Source organism: Orcinus orca, chromosome X (genome assembly GCF_937001465.1).
Source record: "Orcinus orca chromosome X, mOrcOrc1.1, whole genome shotgun sequence".
Classification (NCBI taxonomy): domain Eukaryota; kingdom Metazoa; phylum Chordata; class Mammalia; order Artiodactyla; family Delphinidae; genus Orcinus; species Orcinus orca.
Genome location: NC_064580.1, coordinates 39,544,595 through 39,565,224, shown reverse-complemented (window position 1 = coordinate 39,565,224; position 20,630 = coordinate 39,544,595). Strand labels below are relative to the sequence as shown.

Below are 20,630 nucleotides of genomic sequence, written 5' to 3'. Positions count from 1 at the left end.
TTGAGGACATGTTACAATGGAAGTAAGATAATTAAGGAGCAGCAAACTTGAATTTGCGGTTGGATACGTTTGAAGCTATGTCATTACCATTGTGATACTGGGCACCATATGAAATTGTGGTCCAGGGAAACAACAGTCAGTTTTAATCTTTCTCCTGCAAATGATGTTTCATAGTAAAATCTGAATATTAACGGTGATCCTTGATTCTTACTTGCTTATATCTCTATGTGTACCCAAAATACTAGCTTTAAGGCAGTAATTTCCAAACTTTTTCACATCAAATCACATAGAAAAAAAATGACTGTATTTGTATGGCATATGTTGTAAATGGATAAGGTTACTCCATGCCTGGAAGTGAGGAGCTTGAGGGCTCTAGGCACACGAGACACATCCCTGTGCCCAGAGGGCTGATGGCCTCCAGATCTCTGCACACATATAACCCATTTGGGGTGGGACTTATCATCTGGGGAGACATCAAACATCATTTAAACAAATATGTAATTTTAAATCTTTATGGACGGAAAGTAAAGATAAGGAATTATGATGGTGAATTAATTGTGAGGAAGGGATTGTCGGGAAAGGCATCTCCTAGGAAGTGATATGTCATCGGTGACCTGAAGGGTTTAGCCAAGTGAAGAATGGAGAAAAGAACCTTCCAGAGAGAGGCAACTGAGACAGAAAAGGACTGGCTATGTCTGAGGATTTATAAGCAGAACTAGATGGCTAGAAGGTTCTGAGGGAGAGAGGAGGGATAGGCGAGGATAGGGAAGCAAGCAGGGGATAGACCAGGCGAGGCCTTGGGAACCATGATCCGTCACATCCAAGTGCAACAACAGCTATTGAAGGGATGTCGTCTCTGACTGAGGATCACATTTGCACTTTTAAAGAGATCACTCAGGCTACTGAGTGGTGTGGTTTAAAAAAACAAAAAAGAAAGAAAGAAACCAGGGCATTTTGATAGAAGACTAACGGGAGACATGATAGTAGAGGAGAGAAGTACTTCCAGATGTATTTTTAGAAGTAGTAGTAATAACAGACCACAAACTGCTACTGCAGCTTCATTTTTTTTAATTAATTTTTATTTTATATTGGAGAATAGTTGATTTACAATGTTGTGTTAGCTTCATGTGTACAGCTAAGTGATTCAGTTATACATATACATATATCCATTCTTTTTCAGATTCTTTTCCCACATAGGTTATTACAGAATATTGAGTAGGGTTCCCTGTGCTATACAGTAGGTCCTTGTTGGTTATCTATTTTATATATAGTGGTGTGTATATGTTCATCCCAAACTCCTAATTTATCCCTCCCACCCATTCATTTTTGTTTTTGAGGCTATCACTTACTGTTACTAACAGCTTCACCTGCCTTATCCTATTCACTGCTCAGAACAAGTGAAGAGCTCCACTTAAGAGGTGAGAAAATCTACACTCAATACCAAGATTCAAACCCAGGCCTAGCTGGCTCCAGAAACCTGAGCTCTTCACACTTATGCTCTCCTACCAAGGAGGGTGATTTAACCAAGAATTTGTTTCCAAAGAAAATTATTAGGGCTAATAAATCAAAATGTACATGTAAGAATAATAAGTATTCTCAGTTCTGTGTCAAATCTGAGAACTACAACCAGCATACTTTCCTGTCCCTGAGCTAAACAATATGAGAACGAATCAAAAATAACTTGGGGGCTTCCCTGGTGGCGCAGTGGTTGAGAGTCCGCCTGCCGATGCAGGGGACGCGGGTTCGTGCCCCGGTCCGGGAAGAACCCACATGCCGCGGAGCGGCTGGGCCTGTGAGCCGTGGCCGCTGAGCCTGCGCGTCCGGAGCCTGTGCTCCGCAACGGGAGAGGCCACAACAGTGAGAGGCCCACGTACCGCAAAAAAAATTAACAATAATAACTTGGCTACTTGTCCCAGGAAGTACTTGCTCCTTGTATACAAAACTTTGAACCAACAAAAATAGACTATTTATTGAGATGAACAGCTTGCTCATCAAGTCCCACTTCAAGACCCCTGCTTCAGTGTGCCTACCAATCCTAAGCTATTATGTCATAGACTCTGCCAATCCAAACCAGTTTTCTGCCTTTCAAGACTGGCCTTAAAAATCACCCACCCCAAACTGAAACTTATAAACCCTATAAACCTATAAACTCTATAAACCTATAAACCCTGCCCTAATTTCTCCACTTTGAGACACTGCTGAGACCCTGTCCATGTGATATTCGCCCTTACAGCAGTGAGTCTCATAAACTTAGCTTTGCTTGATCGACGTGTTTCCTGGTGGTCTTTTGGGTGGTCAGTGGTTGACAAGTGTCTGGTAGGAAGCTCTGTTACCTAAAGGGAGACCTGAGAAGAAGGTTCTCATAAGAGCACAGTATTCAGTTGTGTGCAGAATCTGAAAGAATTTGGATTAGAGAATAGAAATTTATTTGGATTGGAGAACAGAAATTTCTGTTCTCTAGTTTATTAAAGGTGCAAAATTGGAGTCTAGTTTTGTGCTTACGTAAGAAAAATACACTTCTCAGGACCACAGATTCCGATCTTTTTGTATCTAAAAAGCAAAACTGGGAAATGGATATATTCAGGTGTGTGGTGGGGCAGGGGATGGGGCATTGGTGGGAGCAGAGGACAGCGCATATGGTTTTAAATCATTCAAAGTTCTACTTAATGCTCCAAATTCAGGTGCCTGAAATAGCAGGAATTTGAGGACAGGCCAATACTGGCATTTAACTCTTCCCTTTCAAGAACATCAGGGCCCACGTGGTAAGCTGAATAATGGCCCTGGAAAAGATGTTCACACCCTAACCCCAGAACCTTATGTGGGAAAAGGGATTTTGCAGATGTGGTAAGTTAAGGATAGTAAAATAGGGAGATTATCCTGGGTTATCCGAGTGGACCCAGTGTAATCATAAGTGTCCCATAAGAGGGAGGTAGGAGGGTCAAAGTGAAGAGCAGGTGATGCGTTCATGGTAGCAAGAGATTGGGGTGATGTGGCCATGAGCTAAGGAATGCTGACAACTTCTAGGAGGTGGAAGAGGCAAGGAATGGATTCTCCTCTGGAGCCTCCAGAAGGAACCAGCTCTGTTGACACCTTGATTTTAGCCCTGTAAGACCCATTTCAAACTTTTGACCTCTAGAACTGTAAGATAGTACATTTCTGTTGTTTTAAGCCACTAAGTTTGTAGTAATTTGCTACAAGAGCAATAGGAAACTAATGCAGCCCATAAAATTAAATGGCTGACATAGCAAAGGTATTCATGATGATTGTGAGAGAAGCTGATCTGCTCTCACTCCCTCTGGCCCACTTCCCAATGAACTTGACTTCAGGGTGCACATTATGGCCTGCTCCGCACAGTTCAACACCAGCAGATGGGCCCCCATCTGCACCTCCTGTGTTCCCTGGCTGATGTTGATACACTGACCCACGGTAGCTGGCTGAAGACACTTACAGGGCAAGCAGAACTCCTTTACTCATTTTCTTAATAAAATCGAATTCACTGCTAGACCTATTTGGTATCTATTTAGTCTGGGGTGCACGGTTTACCAGCTTAGATGTCGGTCTTTTCAGGGTAGAGTGGCTGAGGTTCTTTATGTTTAGCTCCACTGAGATCCCATAAACGGAACCTACAGGACTCTTAGGCATCGTTCAACATGTCAGGCACTATTAACCATATATTTTTTGAATTCATATAGCCCAGAATAATATAGGCTGTTTGGGGGACCTCCAAGTTAATCCCAGTACAATATAATGTGTAATCACAATTTTGACTCCCAGTGCTTAAAGAGTAGTTGCAGAAGTTTATTGCACCAAACGACTCCAAGTCAAACTTCCCCCCAAACCCTCCTTACATTCTGTCTCGCTAGGCTGTCAAGGCAGCTTTTGAAAACCCCTCCTTCTCTCCACCTGCACTCCAGAGACCCAAGTTGATTTTCCGAAATTTTCTCTTCTTCTCCCCACTTCCCTTCTCTTGCTTTTCCCAGATTAGTTCCCTACCCGATTTAAGGTAAAAGCCATTCCACCTCTCTCAGCTCACACCAATGTTCTTCCTTACCCATTACTGAGATGGACACAGCAGAGACTGAAGAACCAAGCAGTTCTAACAAAAAATCTTACTGGGAGATTAGGGCAGTGGAAAGGCTGTAGATACTGGACATTAATATTTTTGATCCATGTCACAACCGGAAAGTAAGAGAACCACAGGTAGATGTGTTTGGAGGGAATTCTGGAGGTGACGCCTCTTTAGTTTAGAGAAGGATGAAATTGTCTTGAACACTAGGTTTTCCGTTGGAAGGAAACAGCAGTGTTTGGCCAGAAGATGGCACTCTTTTAAAACAAATTTAGGCAGCCCTTTAGCACAGGGGGCTTGGGAGACGGTGAGTCCTAGTTGATAAAGATCTCGGAGTGCGGAGTGCGGAGAAGGGCCAGGTAGAAGGGAAAAGATGACTGTAGGGGTGAACAATAGTCAGTGGAGCAAAAGGGATTTAACATTCAGCACTTACTGATGCTTGTTGTGGTTTTCCTTAACATTTAGCCATGCCATCTGCTGCGGGCTGAATGTTTGTATCCTCCCAAAATTCATGTTGAAATTCTAAGCCCGAAGTTGCTGGTATTCGGAGCTGGGGCCTTTGGGAGGTGATTAGGTCATGAGGGTGGAACCTTCATGAACGGGATTAGTGCCCTTACAAAGAGGCCCAGCAGAGATCCTTTGCCCCTTCCACCATGTGAGGACACAGCTAGAAGTCTATGAACCAGAAAGCAGGCCCTTATCAGATGTCGAATCTGCCAGTGACTTGATCTTGGACTTCCCAGCCTCCAGAACTGTAAGAAATAAATTATTGCTGTTTAAAAGCCACCCAGTTTATGACATTTTTGTTATAGCAGCCCGAACAGACTAAGATACCATCTCATTATTTTTTATTTCCTTTCTCTGCCCTATGTAGTGTTCTTACTGACTTGCTCCACAGTGATGCTTATAGAGGTTTGAGGACAGATCCTCAAAACCTCCCCTTAAATCTCACGTCCTTCTAGAAACTCCCCTTGCATTCATAGTATCTCAGGCTTTCCTGCCATAGCCACAGTGAATGTGTTGGTGTCTACAGTAGGCTATGTTCTCCACGAGGTAGGCTCTATCTCTCTTGTTCACTGCTGAATCAGGGAACAGAGCCCCAAGTTCTGATAGAGGAGAAGAAATTCTTACTGTTACCCAACACCTTCCTTTGTTTCCATCCTGGTCCTCCAATGTCTCAGCCAGCTTCTCCTGGCTAAGGGCTATGTCTTCCATTTTTACCACAATCTCGGTGTAAAGCGGACAGTGTGGTTTTAAAAAGTTAATCCATTCAATATTGATGTGCTGCTTACTAGAATGATATCATAGTCAGCAGAGATTAAATGCTGACAAAAGAGCTACAAGTTCTATCTTATATAGTGAGGGTGCAGTTTTCCTTATAAACTTTGGCACTGCTCTTATCATCATGGCATTGACACAGCAGAAGATAAGAATTGTCTTGGGATGGGCTGCTGGAAGGGTTATTTCTTGAGGGGAATTTCTGGTCTAAGAGGGCTTTTTTCTAACTTTTTCGCCCCTATCTTTTTGCCCTTAACCAGGTCTTTCTTACCAATTCCCAGTAGTTTTACAAAATGGTTGCTGGTCTTGGTACTCGTTTTTCAGAAAATCAAAGGCATCCAAAAAGAACTTATCATTCACATGATGTAAAAACCAAACCTTGCATTTATTTATTAGAGACCTAAGAACAATTTGGACCTGTGAGTAAAGCCTTCATATGTTTTGCTCGGTTAGGAATCTTTTAAAGGAATTTGAATATAAATCTTCTGAGGGGCAGATACTTCCCAGGTCAACCACAGTCCTTACTACTCCCTAATGTCTCATGCCTGCTGCTGTTCATTTTTAGCTGCCTGACTCCTGAAGACATTGGATTTTGGACTCCTGCTTATAAATGCACATTCCCCACACCTCCACCTTTAATCTTTCTATTAGTAACCTGTAGATGGGGCTCCTTCATTGAGACAGAGTTTGAATCATTTCCAGAGTACCTTCCAATTTTGATTTTTGATTTTTCTTCCACATAAATAGTGAAGAATACAATCTCCTATAACACAAAAATAGTGCAGAAATACAATCTTCTAAATGCAACTCTCTTACCTAATAGGGATATGTTCACAGAGAGAGCTCCATTCTACCTGTAAAATCAAAGCTCAAGTCCACAATATCTTTTACCTGACAAAGGGCAACTCTCTATATTTTTGGAGCATGTAAAGCGGATACCGTGGGTGCCCCTCTCTGGATTCCCCAGCAGCAGGGATTCCAGGTGGAGCTCAGTTCACAGCTGCAGTTCCTCACCCAAGGTAACACCCCTTCCTAGAGGGGGATACAGAGGCCAGACCCCTTTGCCTCAATGGGGGACGATCCTGAAGGGCCTCCCCAGCTCCCCTTTAGGATCTGCTGAGGCCCCGGCTGCAAATGCTTCGTAGGTCAACTCCTGCCCAATCCCGCCTTCCTCACCCCCTTATGTGTATTTCCTGAGAGCCATCCCCAATAAACTTTCTAACCTGACTCTGCATGTCAGAGTCTGTTTCTAGAAAACCCAACCTAAGACAAGCAGTGAACCGAGATACAGAAAGGCTGAGTGACTTGCCCCTGCCGTACTGATAGGCAAAGATAGATAGAATTCTGGCAACAAATGCATAAATCCCATAATGTTGCTGTGAAAAGAATCCTTGGAAGCTATCAAAGGCAATCCACCCTTTTCCAGACAGGGAGACTGAGGCAGAGAACCAAAGCATTTGTTCAAGGAATCATAAGCTAATTAGGTGAGAAAGCTCTGATCAAACTCCACATTTTCTGTGGCCCAGTCAGGCAGACAATATTCTAGCATTTAATCAGCTCCCAGGAAACCTTGAAAAAAATAAAAGTCAAACTGAACTTTGAGAATTTGGAGTCAATACCAGGTGGCTTTTTAAGCCCATCCTCCACGGACAACGTCTTATTGTGACCTCCTGCTATATGAAGCCATTTAACCTTCAAACCATCACCTAAATAGAGGAGCCAGGTCTGAATCAGAAGTGATAGTGTACTTTATTAACAAACAAAACAGTACCACACAGGCAAAATCGTACTTCAATGGCAACACATACACACATGTGTACTCCCACGTGTAGCACTGGGGCACGTTTCAGACAGAACATTAGGCGCCAAGTTCACAAACTAAACACAGTTCACAATCGTTCGATATTTTGTCTTCAGGCTAATATAAGTCCTTATTTAACAGCTGTGACAAAAAGGTTAGCTTTTCAAATCTCATTCTCAACCTTACTATGGAGTGAGGCTGACTCAGCCTTCAGAACTGTGAAGCGGCTGACTTAACAGGGCCAGGTTCGATCAGCTGCTTAAACTGACTTGAGTATCTCTGGGTGGAAGAGAAGACCTATGGCATCTTGGTGCTGGACCACCTCATGTATGTTGGGAGTCCTCAGCTCCAATTTCATGCCTAGGCACACCTGGGCTGGCCTTTATTTTTGATAATCTGTAGCTTAATGGGGCTGATCTAATTAGGACGAATTAATTGGTTTGCTAAAAAGTTTGAGGAGAGGGTAAATCACATACTCTGGAGTCTTTCAACATTTGAGACTTAGATATGTTAACAAGCTGATGACTGTTAAAACCATTGCCAGTTAAGTTGAAGTCAGCATTTCCCAAAAGGTGTGTCAGAACCGAGTTATTCAGTAAGCAAACAGAAACAACTGAAATAGATCAGGGATGTGATTTCTCAAAGCAGTTTGGTATAAAATGCAGCAAGTCCTTATGTACTGGAGCATATCCAAGACAATACCATAACTCCCAAGTTAGCTAAAACACTTTTCAATTGCAAGGTAAAGAGTGGCAGAAAAATCCTGCTCTTTGCTTTGAGGATGTAATATTGGATTTACAATAAGGTTAATTATGTAATAAACTTGGGTTGGCTCCTCTGGCAATGTTTAATTCCCATTCGATAAAAAATAGACAGCGGATTAGATTGCGTTATGGGGAGATAATGGAGATAAAAAGGATATGAAACGAAATACTGAATATGGGAGAAGGTAGAGGCAGCAGACTCACCAGCTATAAAACAACTGGGTGACATTTAGTACAGGGGCAAAGACAAGGGTATCACTATTAAAAATGTCATCATTCTACTATAAACGGTATACTCTATGATAAAAGTATAAAATAATCCAGATGCAGAATGATTGACCTGATTAATTTTAAAAAAGGAATTTAATCTAGCTTATATAATAAATGTGTGGAAGTAGGTCCATCAAAATTTTAATTGATTTAAAAATTTTGGCACATAAAGAATAAGCTTCAGCTAGCTAGAAACTTCATTCAAAATGAAAGGCCTCATTCATCAATGATGCAGGATAAGGTATTACTGGGTATCTACCACCTGGGTAGCTGAGTCCACAGAATCTTCTCAACGGCTTTATTTGATCACATCTGTGTTGATTTTTCCCAGATATTTATATTAAAAAAAAGATACTTTATGGCTGAAACCTTTGGAAGGGGTTTTTAAAAATCTGACAGTCTTTTTTTTTTTGGCTGCACCTCAGGGCTTGCGGGATCTTAGTTCCCTGACCAGGGATCGAACCCAGGGCCCCCGGCAGTGAAAGCACCGAGTCCTAAGCACGGGACTGCCAGGGAACTCCCCTGACAGCTTTTAAAATGGGAGAGATAAGAGGTGAGCACTGTTCTGAGCCCACATTTCTCCTAAGACAGAGAACTTAGTCTTCATATATAAAATCACTCAATTTCATGTCTTTTATAAATCTTAATAACTAAGGCAAGTGGGGTTATAGTAAGAGCCCTCATTTCCTTTCAGTATTTGATAGTCTTGAGAAATAACACTCTCAGCGCCCCCTCGATGCTCTTAGCTGAGTGTCCCACGGAGCCCAAAGCATTTACTTTGAAAAAATTAGTGTTCAAAGCAGGCCCCCCCCCAAAAAAAAGAAAGAAAGAAATAACAATCAGAAATTTGTCATGTATTTCAGTACTTATTTGAGAGAAATTGGCATGATGGTATTTACTCAAAGGTAACCATGTTGAAGACATGTTTAAGTTAACAGATCTGCCTAATTTTACTATGGCTGTAGAAAAAAAAATATGCCACTAGGGGCCTTCAGAAGGCCAGGGTGTACCTGAAAAAAGGAAACTACAGTTTCCCTGGAATTGGCAGAGAATGTTATGGACAACAAGCCAAGTCTAGCCACCTTCCAGGAGGACGAGAAGAAGCCTATTGCAGTCGGTCTCACGCAGAGCGAGTCAGGGAGGCCTCCTGGGGGACACTCTTGCCACTATCTGAGTCTGCTCACCTGGGGAGCTACAGACGAGTCACAGCAAGTCAATTTATGCATTCTACCTTGGTAAACACTGTCCTCTTTAAGAAGAAAAAGAGGACAAATACAAACAAACCAGCACGAAGCCTAGATGTCTAGAAACTTCACAGGAATTAGAAGTGGTCAGGAGATTCCTGAGGCAGCTGCCCACAAGATGTTGTCCCCTCACTGGTCTGAGGGCCTGAATCCTACCTCCACTGCTTTCCCTCTTCCAAAGTGGGAGCTGCTCACCTCAGGAAGCTGTGAGTCTCTGGGGTCTGGGCCTACACTTCACCCTTTGTTAAGGACTTCAAAGGACAGTCACAGGCTGGGCCTTAACCTACTCGGCCTCTACAGGGAGAAAGTTAAATGCTTCACTTCTGCGTTCATCAGACGTTTTGTGTTAAAGGGGAGAAAAACAGGACACAGAAATTGTTTCTTATGAGCATGTCAACTTTAACTTCTTGAAATTAAGAAATTGATCACAAGGTTATCTTCTACCAATCAATACGAGCTGGTCTATAGACAAATCACAAGATGGAGTTTGATCTTACGGAAATTAAGGAGGTGATACACTGAGATTAAACTGAGGGGTTAAATCAGTGCGCTTAAAAATGATCCGATGACACAGCCTTTCAATTTGTCAACATTTTGCTTTTGATGATGCTGGGAAAGAGTAAGCAGAAAGCATGAAGCTGAAACTTCAGCATCGGGTCAGCAGCCTGAATTTGCACACCGCAAACCACAGAGCAGTTATCGATGTGGAAAATCCGACGATCTTCAGCAGGCCTGTCACGGAAGGCAGGTTCCTCTCCCAGAAGGTGTGGGTGATTTCTACAGCGGGAACATCCTGGATGAATGAACATAGATCTTTAGCAGAAAACTCTTACATGGACAAGGAGGGGCAAAACATATCTGTAAAATCAGTGCGTGGATCTGCCCTGGAGAGTGGCATCTACAATGACATCAGAGGCTAGAAGATGAGAGATTTTTACGTGCAATTCCTGGTCTATGCAGACGGAGCTGCCAAACTTACCTCTGATTCAGGTTCTTGGACCCATATGTCTTTCTTTGCCACCTTCCCCAAAGCATTCAAGACCTGAAAGAAAGTGGCCATGGTATTATGAAATGAGGTTCTGTAGCTTCGACAGATTCAAGGCCCTGCTGGCCACAGATGAGCCTCGTGCGTGGAGTGAGGGGCAGAGAAGTGGACATAGAGACCATCAGTGGTAAGATCTGGAAAGACCAGATGCCAACTATGTTGCTGGACTTGGGAGGGAGGGTGACTAGGCTTCCTGTCTTACCTCTCTAGCTGCCCGTTCTCCGGCCTCTACTGCTCCTTCCATGTAACCGCTCCACTGTGTGGCCGTCTCCGTGCCAGCAAAGTAAATCCTGCCCACGGGCTGGCGGATCACCCTTCAAGGGAACAGAGAGGTCACACAGAGTTACCTGGGAAGGTGCTGAGGATCAATGAGCCAATCACTGCCCTCATCTACCCCGCAGAAGACAAGGAAACTCTCAGATTGTTTCCAAAACTCTCGTGCAACTCAGCCAAAGGTGAAAGGTTCCTCCTTGTTTCCTGGGCCTGCACCGAAGGATCTGAACTTTCCAGCCAGAGACAATCAGGCCGTCAGTTCGTCAATCACTAAAGGTGATGATGACCTTTTTCTAGCCAGCCAGAATTAGAAATATAAGAACGTGCATTAAGATCATACTCAGATCTATGTGCTGCATGTTTCCTGTTTGCAGCCCGTTCTGCTACCTACAGTAAGGGGTGAGTTCTTCATGAGATCACATCTGACTGCAGACCCCAGCCATGCAGATACTCCCAGGGTGCCGGGAGGAACCATGGTGGTGAGTGGGAAGACAGGGAGAGAAACTGATTTCTAGCAAAGGAAAGACCCGAAGGATTATATGTCTATCTCCTTAAAAAACAACCTCTGGTGGGCTTCCCTGGTGGCGCAGTGGTTGAGAGTCCGCCTGCCGATGCAGGGGACACGGGTTCGTGCCCCGGTCTGGGAAGATCCCACATGCCGCGGAGCGGCTGGGCCCGTGGGCCATGGCCGCTGAGCCTGCGTGTCCGAAGCCTGTGCTCCACAACGGGAGAGGCCACAACAGTGAGAGGCCCGCGCACCACAAAAAAAAAAGAAAAAGAAAAAAAAAAAGAACAACCTCTGGGAGTTTGGGGTTAGTAGATACAAACTATTACATATAGAATGGATGGACGACAAGGTCCTATTGTATTGCACAGGGAACAACAGTATATTCAATGTCCTGGGATAAACCATAATGGAAAAGAATATAAAAAAGAATGCATATAAGTGCATAACTGAGTCACTTTGCTATACAGCAGAAATTAACACAACACTGTAAATCAACTATACTTCAATTAAAAAACAAACTTCTGTACAGTTAGTTTCTATGGATTTATCTAGAGACTGCCTGAGGGTAGCAAAATGGGCCTTCTCTTATGAAGAGGTCCTAGTGAAGAGACCCACGGAAAGGTTGGGCTGAATGAGCAACTGTCACCTCCTACCTTGTCAGCTTTGACTCCTGCCACGTCTGCAGCCACTTTCATGAAATCTCCTAAACCGTTACCTCCGCCCCAAAGGCCTTCACCTCAACCCACTGTCATGCCTTTTTCCAACTCAGAAATCCTTACCTTCAGCTATTCATGATCCTCATCCCATCTTCTAGACTCCAGAAGCACTCCAGTTCATCAATACAGTTATCCCTAACAAAGGCTATTCATTCTCAGCTTGAGATCTGACACAAATAGCCAATACTAACTGTCCTTTGGAAAAGGAATTGTAAAAAGCACCCAAGGCCTAAGTAGATTTTCCCATGAATCATTTAATCTTTCATCAGATATTGATGACTTTCACTGAAATACTGCACACGTCTAAAATGATTGATTCTGGCATAAACCTAAAATTGAACTAAAATCATTGTTTATTTAATAATTCAATCAAGAAAAAACAAACAAAAAGCTCATGTAAGGTAAGGGTTAACAAACCCTTCTTCCTTCTCTGTGGACACACGTGACCTTGAGTTAACCTTCTAGTTCTGTTCCTCTAGAAACCTGATGAAGGTATAATGCCATATATGTTGCCAGGCAGCACTGCCTGTGATAAAAATGGCTCTCTTGCATCCCCACATTGGTAAATTGTATCTGGGATGGGAAACTGTCATGAATTGTAAAGATCTGGGAAGAGTCTATAACTTCGGGCTTTCTTGAGTGTGGTACATCTTGTAACTGGGCATGTCCCTTGCGGGGACCCTGGACACTGCCTATGAGGCTGTTATAAGAGACCATGGCTCCTGTGACGCATGGGGCTTCTAAGCTAAGGTGAACTCTCCCATCTTGCACGCGTGTCAACTCCCCGTGAGTGAGGATGCTTCCCCGTGAAGAGGAATGTCTGATGCTGCTCTGCCGGCAAGACATGTTTAGCCCATGTCCTTCTATGTAGACTGCTGTCCAGGAGCCTAGAGTAGCTGTGCGAGACTAAATGTTTAGTTGAGCTCGAGAAGGCCCCTTGGAGGACACTGCAGCTTGCAGAATTCTCACACGTAGCGCCAACATCTGAAATCCTCACCAGTGCTCTACGATTATTTTATGTGCTGTCAGCTACTGTCCTATGTACGGACATACTTCTTTTCCTATGGACATCCAGAAATATACAAACTATCTGGGACATTAGAAATAAGAATGCTGATTGCTATTTTTTTAAATTCCCATTGAGCTTTGCTTCTCTATTTCTAAGTTTGGCTCATGCCTTGTATCAACTGGTATAGCATCTGGGTAGTACCTTCCATACTGGGTCATGATACCCGGGGGGAAGTAGGCCGTGTAGCAGCCCCCGGAGTACTGCTCCTCACACCAGTTCTTCTCTTCATAGTGCACCGGCTGCAGTTAAATGGGGAGAAAATTTCAAAGGGAAGACAAAGCTGAAAGGCCACCAGTCAACAATAAAGGCTCTTATGTACTTTGCTTTAACAGAAAGTTTACATGAAAAAAAAAGCAGCACTGCTCCTGGGCTCTGCGACCACGTGTGCTAGAATATTTAGTCGCCTTCTCACGGCCACCTCTTCCTGTCTCTCATTTACAGATTCAAGGCATGTGTATGTCTCCTTGTTAGAATCTGCACTGCTTAGGAATCTTGAGAGATGAATCTTCTCTACCTCCAGAAAGAGGGACTTTAAATGTGGGAAGTTAAGAAAATATAAGGAAAGTATTCAAAGACGTTGGATAGCTACAGATGATTAAAATCCATGAGGATGAAGATTTTAAGTGTTCTGTGAGAAATAAAATTATAGTCTGTACCAAAAAAAAAGCAGCACCGTTTTTCTAACTTAAGGGGAAACACGACAGTACCAAGTAATGGCCTTTTGTGAGGTACCAACTGACAAAACGTGTATACTTTGACTTTCTCAACCTCTTGCCCAGGAGAGACGTGAAGTATTCCAATATCTGGAAGACAGGGCATCTCCATGCAGATTCTGAAGTCTTTAGGACCCCATCAACAATCAGGTTCTGGAAAGGTCTGCTCCAATCTCCGCATTCTCTAAATAACAGACTTTACTTCCCCATCTACCAAGGCATTACTGCCGGGAAAAAAAAGGGTGGGAGGGAGAAGGTAGAAGAAAAGCACAGTGTCTAAGAAAAAGGCTTTTTTCAGAACCCCTTCTCTCAGCTGGAAACGTGAATGATGGGAATCCTGCTAAAAAGGGAACAATTAAAGATGAAAAATGTTTCCCAAGGGACATGAGAGAACCTTCTCTGATTTCCCTAACACATTCTGCAAGTTTATTCTTTGAACAGTTGAGAGATAATCCCCTGAAAGAGCCCCCAGCTATCTGGTAGGGCCTTTAAAAAGAATTTCATTCTCATAATTGCTTTCAGCGGTGGATTGAAAGCACTGCAATTTCTAAATGAAGTGTGAATAGAGTCTTCAGATAGAAAAACAAATTAGTATGACTTTGACCTGGGCAGAGAGTCCAGATTCAGTCTATCTTATCAAGTATATACTACTGTGTCTTCACCAACAAATGACGATACAGCTGGGATTTTATTTTGCAGCAGTCATTTGACATTGACAAGAGGGCAGGGCCTCTGCTCTGGGAACTGATCTCAATCACCCTGGAGATAATACCTGTAGCTCCCGCCTCTCATTACAACTGGCTGCCAGTTATCCAGTGAACATTTAAACAGCCCAGGAAACTGCTGCATCAGAAATTGCATGCACTGACAGCAGCTTTTAATGGTGTTTTGTGATTGCTGAAGTTAAACCTCCAGTAAGCATATTCCTTCTCTTCATAACACTGTCAGGAAACCAGAATCCGCTTTGCTTTACCACTTAGAGCAAACAGAGCAGAACCTGCTAGGGATTAAAGCTGGGGATTTCTTACTTGTAAAGCTTCTTGGGATCCTAGCACTTTGGCGTACAGCTCACAGATTTTCCTCTTCCTATAAAAAAGAACCAAAAAATGTTAAGGAAGTAATGACTGATGAGTACAGAATAAACACAATGAGTTCCAGGGCTCTTGCCAATGAACTAGATTTATTAAGGGAAAAATGAAAATCAATGGCCTTCTTTATGAACAGTTCCATAAATCTCTGCACTCAGATTAACTCTTTTCCTGAATACAGTCATGTGCTTTGAAGATGCAACAGAATTTTTCTTCTCTTTTACATTTTTGCCTCTTTCACTACCTAATACCATATCTATTCAGTTAAAATGGGGAAAATGAGATGAAATTCAGTTTTAGGAGTTGATTCTAAGTCACTTTTCTGGAATATGTAAAATTCTAAAATAATCTCTTTTACAAGTCTATAGTAAGTATGATGGTGTCTTTTAACTATCCTATATTTATGTTTTAAAGATCTATGAACATATAAAGCTCATTTAATCTTTTTTTTTTTTTGCGGCACCGCATGGCACGTGGGATCTTAGTTCCCCAACCAGGGATCGAACTGCACCCCCTGCCGTGGAAGTGCAGAGTCTTAACCACTGGACTGCCAGGGAAGTCCCCATTTAATCTTTTTTTTTTTTTTTTTTTTTTTTTGTGGTACGTGGGTCTCTCACTGTTGTGGCCTCTCCCGTTGCCGAGCACAGGCTCCGGACGCGCAGGCCCAGCGGCCATGGCTCACGGGCCTAGCTGCTCCGCGGCATGTGGGATCTTCCCGGACCAGGGCACGAACCTGTGTCCCCTGCATCGGCTGGCAGACTCTCAACCACTGTGCCACCAGGGAAGCCCCCAATAAAACTTTTTAAAATAGTGCTCCAAAATATTTTTTACAGGCTAATAAGCAACTGTAAAAAAATATGGCAAAGGGTTTAATTCAAATCTGTAAGACAAGCATTAGAAGCTAAAGAGACAAAAGGCAAAACAATGTTGAGCTGGGAAGAAAGGGGGGAAGGGAAGGTTATAGTTATTAGTAATAAACAGATTTTAAAAGACGCCAATTTTGGAATTCCCTGGAGGTCCAGTGGTTAGGACTCTGCACTTTCACTGCAGGGGGCCCGGGTTTGATCCCTGGTCGGGGAACTAAGATCCCGCAAGCCGTGCAGCACATCCAAAAAAAAAGATGCCAATTTAATGTTGCCAAGTTATATTAGAAAATATTTTTTAAATGTGTCCCCAATCTCTCTGAATAATGTGAGACAAAATGTAACTTTATAAATTTATCCAAATGCTCACACTTACACCATTTATACAGCTCCTTCAAGGAGCTGTTCATACTACAGATCAATAATGATAAAGGAAAGGCAGAACTGGAAGAAGTCTCAAGACTACTGTCCACCTGACTGTCTCTCTCTGTCTAATCCAAGCCCCTCATTTCAGACATGAGGAGGCTGAGGCTCAGTGCACGGAAGAGACTGGCTCAACATCACTCAGCTAATTAATGGCAGGTCGAGGGTCTACTCTCCTGAGCATCCCTCCTATAGTAAGTGCTCAATAAAAACTTACTGAATCAAAATCCATCTTCAGCCAAGTATGGTACCATCTTTCCTATGCTATGATAAGATAGGTGACTGATTCTTACCTACTTCACATGAGTGTTACAAGAAATAATTCTGACATTTTGAGTCAGTTAGAAAAGAAAAGTATTGACAATCATTATTCTGAAAAACTTAATAATGCTTCACTTATTTTCAGTATATAAAAAATAATAAAATCTTTGTTAAAACAGAGTGAACCTTAAAATCTAATCAACCTACTTCGTAGGCAATTTTTCATTCATGAACAATAAACTAGTAATAATAGAAATATAAGTCATTATTTACTATACTTCACATTATTAAATGAGTCAAGGATTAGCTCATACAAACACATCAGGAAATTATCTTCTCCATCCCTTCCTCCCATTAATATAAAAATTTTTTAGAAAAGTTATATAAGATAAGGATGTTGGAGCAATGCACTGATTGATTAGCTGGACTCTAAAAATAACACAACATACTTTACTATTTTTTTTAAATTAATTAATTAATTAATTAATTATTGGCTGCGTTGGGTCTTCATTGCTGCGCGAGGGCTTTCTCTAGTCGCAGAGAGCGGGGGCTACTCTTTGTTGCAGTGCACGGGCTTCTCATTGCGGTGGCTTCTCTTGTTGCAGAGCACAGGCTCCAGGCGCACAGGCTTCAGTAGTTGCAGCACGTGGGCTCAGTAGCTGTGACTTGTGGGCTCTAGAGCGCAGGCTCAGTAGTTGTGGCGCACGGGCTTAGTTGCTCCGCGGCGTGTGGGATCTTCCCAGACCAGGGCTTGAACCCGTGTCCCCTGCATTGGCAGGCAGATTCTTAACCACTGCGCCACCAGGGAAGTCCCAACAGAGCGTACTTTAAATGATGGCCAAAAGAGGTCATTGTGCAAGTTGAATTTACCCACTGGTTTCTAAATCTGGCTGCTCATCATAATCACTGAAAAAGCTTGTTAAAAAATACAAGTACTCGGGCCCCACCCCTAACCTACCAAATCATAATCTACCAGCCTCAGAAAAATTTTCCAAACATTCTTTGGGAAATGTTGATGCGGTTGGTGCTGAGAACCATTACTTTAGTCAATGACATTCGGAGTTCTAAGGGTTTTTGCCTTATAAAAATTTTGAGAAGTTTAGCCACTATGTGGAATCATAACCAAATGTCTACATCCAGGCTGGTATTTATTTTACTATTAATAAGGAGGGAATGCAGGAAATCCAAAAGAAAATGTCAAGCTTAGTGTGACGTAATGAAAAAAAGCACACATTCGATGCTATTTTTGACTTTGTCAGAAGCTAACGGTGGAGCCTTGAACAAATCATTCCCCATCACTGGACCCCCAAATTCTTCCTCTATTGAGTGAGTAGGCGAACAACAAAAGGGTTCCCCCTTCCTGACATCAAATCTCACGGCTGCTCAAATAAACAAATCCGTGTGCAAACGTGGGAACTTCTGCGGCCTTTCTCTGACTTGCAAAGTCATCAAAGTAGCTCTCAAAGCAAGGGCTGCTTAGCGGATTTGCTGCTTAATTTTTAAATCAAATGCAGAGAGAAGTATACATTTGCCTGCGTATTGGCCTTCTTCAAAAGCTAACAAAGGATTTAGGGTTACCCTAAAGAAGGGAAGCCCAGAAATGTCCAGAGGCAGCCCCCCAACAGCCTAATGAGTGTTTCCAGGTAAGATTTTACTTGAACAAAGGATTCCAGTGCAAAACAAAAAAAAACGAATACAACAAAACAGAAGGAGAGAAAGGGAGAAAAAAAGAAAAAAGCCATTGTCCTAAAATAATTGTTTTCTACTGGGAAGCTCTTGGGAGAAGGGAACATCAGAGCTGTACCCCAGATAATCAAAGGAGCATACTTTTATGTATACAAGTTGGAATAGGTTGGAAGACCTATGTAAAGATTTGCTTTTCAGAAAAAGTACATGTCAGAGAACCTTGGAGAAAGACTAATGGTCTGGCAAGGTGATTGGGACTTGTCCTTTTAAGCTTTATTCACAGCTAACTTTTTAAAATGATTTTTCTCCATCCATTTACCGGGAAAGCCTACCTCTCAACCACTGTAAAATGAACACAAAGATGTGACACTAAATTGATACACGCATATGGGCAAGGACTGAGTCAAGGGGGCGTAGTGAAATACAAAAAGGTTGATTTGTTGAGATTTTGAGATTAATGAATTATTGCATTTTTCATAATGCTGTTATCCTGTTGTTAGTGCAACAAGCACAATATAAAGCTAACCTTTTATACGTTTCAGGTGTAAATACTTACCTTAGTTCTTTATGGACTTTAGCAAGGCGGTCAGCTTTTCGAGCAAGGATGAAGCTGGAGAGAGAGGTTACATTTGAACGATTAGGCGACAGTGGTTTATCTTAAGAGTTGTCTCTTTAAAGTGTTCTTGCCTCCACCTACTCAGCATTAATAAACTCTCCCACACCCTCCCATTATTTCCCTCTACTAGAGCAAATGCCAGACTGTCTTCATCTGCCTCTCTGTCCTCCCTGCTAGGCTGTGGGATCCTAAACAACAGGTCACCTCCTACTCAATATTTTACCCCCAAAGTTTAGCACAGTCCTTGGCATACAGTAGGAAATGAACTGTCAGATGAATTAATGTTGCTTTAAATGATTATCCTGGTAATGACTGTTGCTGTCTGCCAAGTACTTGATAAAAGCTGGAAAAACAAATATCAATAAGTGCTTGTTGGGAATTCCCTGGCGGTCCAGTGGTTAGGACTCTGTGCCTCCACTGCAGGGGGCACGGGTTCGATCCTTGGTCGGGGAGCAATGAGATCCCGTATGCCACGAGGCGTGGCCAAAAAAAAAAAGTGCCTGTAGTGGCTGCCATGGTGGGCCACCCAGATCCCTCTTCAGGACCAAATGCTCATTACCCTCAGCTCACAACCAAACCCCTCCCTAGCAACTGCACTCTGTAGCAGAGAACTGCCTGGTGCAAGGTCCCATCCCTTCCCAGAATGACTGGCTCCGGAGTGTGGTGGGTACCAAAGCCCACCCCCTCGTCTCAGTGCAGACACCTCTGAAGGGCCATCCCCGCTCCAGAGTTTCCCAAGGGATGGCTTTGGCCTCTGTTGGGGCAACACCAGAGCCCAGCCTCTCCCTCTGCTCAATCCTGATTCCTTCCCTTCCCCCCAGGTAGCGGTCCCCATAGCAGTTCCTGAAGAACCTCCTGCACCCAAATCTCCGTCTCCGAGTTGGCTTCCTGGAAAACTGGCCTAGCATAGTCCTCAAATTCAGTGGCTCAGTAAAACTCAGTTATAATCTCTCTGCTTCCCTTTAATCAAATAGATTCTATTTATTATACTGATATTACTAATTGCATGTATATTTTAAAGAATTGAATTGTGACAAGAAATCCTTAGTGATGCTATTATTAGAAAGCTTTCAAAAAATCCAAATGAGCTAAAGGACAATGAAATTATTTCTCCATTTAAAAAAAGTTTTAAAATTGTATTTTTTTGTTCTAGACTGAAAAGACAAGTAGATCAAGACTGAAAATGTGAGGGCTGAAAACAGGTATTTCATCCTCTCCCTCAAGCCCCCCTCCCAATTAAACTGTTCTTCAATTTGATTGGCAATTCCTTTAGAGTTGTTATTCGAGATCATTCTGCGAAGCAAAGATACAAAGCTGTGGACTGTTTAAGAAATTTGAACCATTGAACTTCTGGGGACATAGTCATGATTTTGGTTGATTTAACTAACACTTTATGTTGTGGCTTGCTGGTAATGATTTTAGTTAAATTTTAGGTTTCTGCAAGAATCAATCATTTTAGACTTACGCAGTATTTCAATGAAAATCACCAACATCTGATAAAAGATTAAATGATTTATCTGAAAACCCTTTTAGATCTTGGGTGCTTTTTACAATTCCCTTTTCTAGTGGGAAGCAGCCGCATAGCACAGGGAGATCAGCTCGGTGCTTTGTGACCGCCTGGAGGGGTGGGATAGGGAGGGTGGGAGGGAGGGAGACACAAGAGGGAAGAGATATGGGAAAATATGTATATGTATAACTGATTCACATTGTTATCAAGCAGAAACTAACACACCATTGTAAAGCAATTATACCCCAATAAAGATGTTAAAAAAAAATAAAGGGCAGTTAGGTTTGGCTATATCTGTCAAATCTCAAGTCATGAATGAAATAACCTCTTTGATCTAATTGTAACAACGGACAACTATCATTGAACTTCCTTTGGTGTTTTATTGGAGAAATTAAACATCCTGGCTTTGGGTTGGGAACATTTCACAGCTCTAAAGTAC

The 20,630-nt window shown here is 42.6% G+C and overlaps 1 protein-coding gene across 1 annotated transcript in view; it reads right to left on the bottom strand.

Moving 5' to 3' along the window:
* Positions 1-7,074: 7,074 nt before the first annotated feature.
* The window catches only part of LOC101272725 (amine oxidase [flavin-containing] A), a 71,442-nt gene continuing 57,886 nt past the window's right edge, over positions 7,075-20,630 (bottom strand). The window contains exons 10-15 of the mRNA XM_004283410.3: positions 18,625-18,678; positions 14,776-14,833; positions 13,176-13,273; positions 10,671-10,782; positions 10,403-10,465; positions 7,075-10,216 (exon numbers count right to left, since the gene is read on the bottom strand). Coding sequence (XP_004283458.2) covers positions 10,070-10,216; positions 10,403-10,465; positions 10,671-10,782; positions 13,176-13,273; positions 14,776-14,833; positions 18,625-18,678 — 532 coding nt within the window. The 3' untranslated portion in view covers positions 7,075-10,069. The remainder of the gene's footprint in view (positions 10,217-10,402; positions 10,466-10,670; positions 10,783-13,175; positions 13,274-14,775; positions 14,834-18,624; positions 18,679-20,630) is intronic.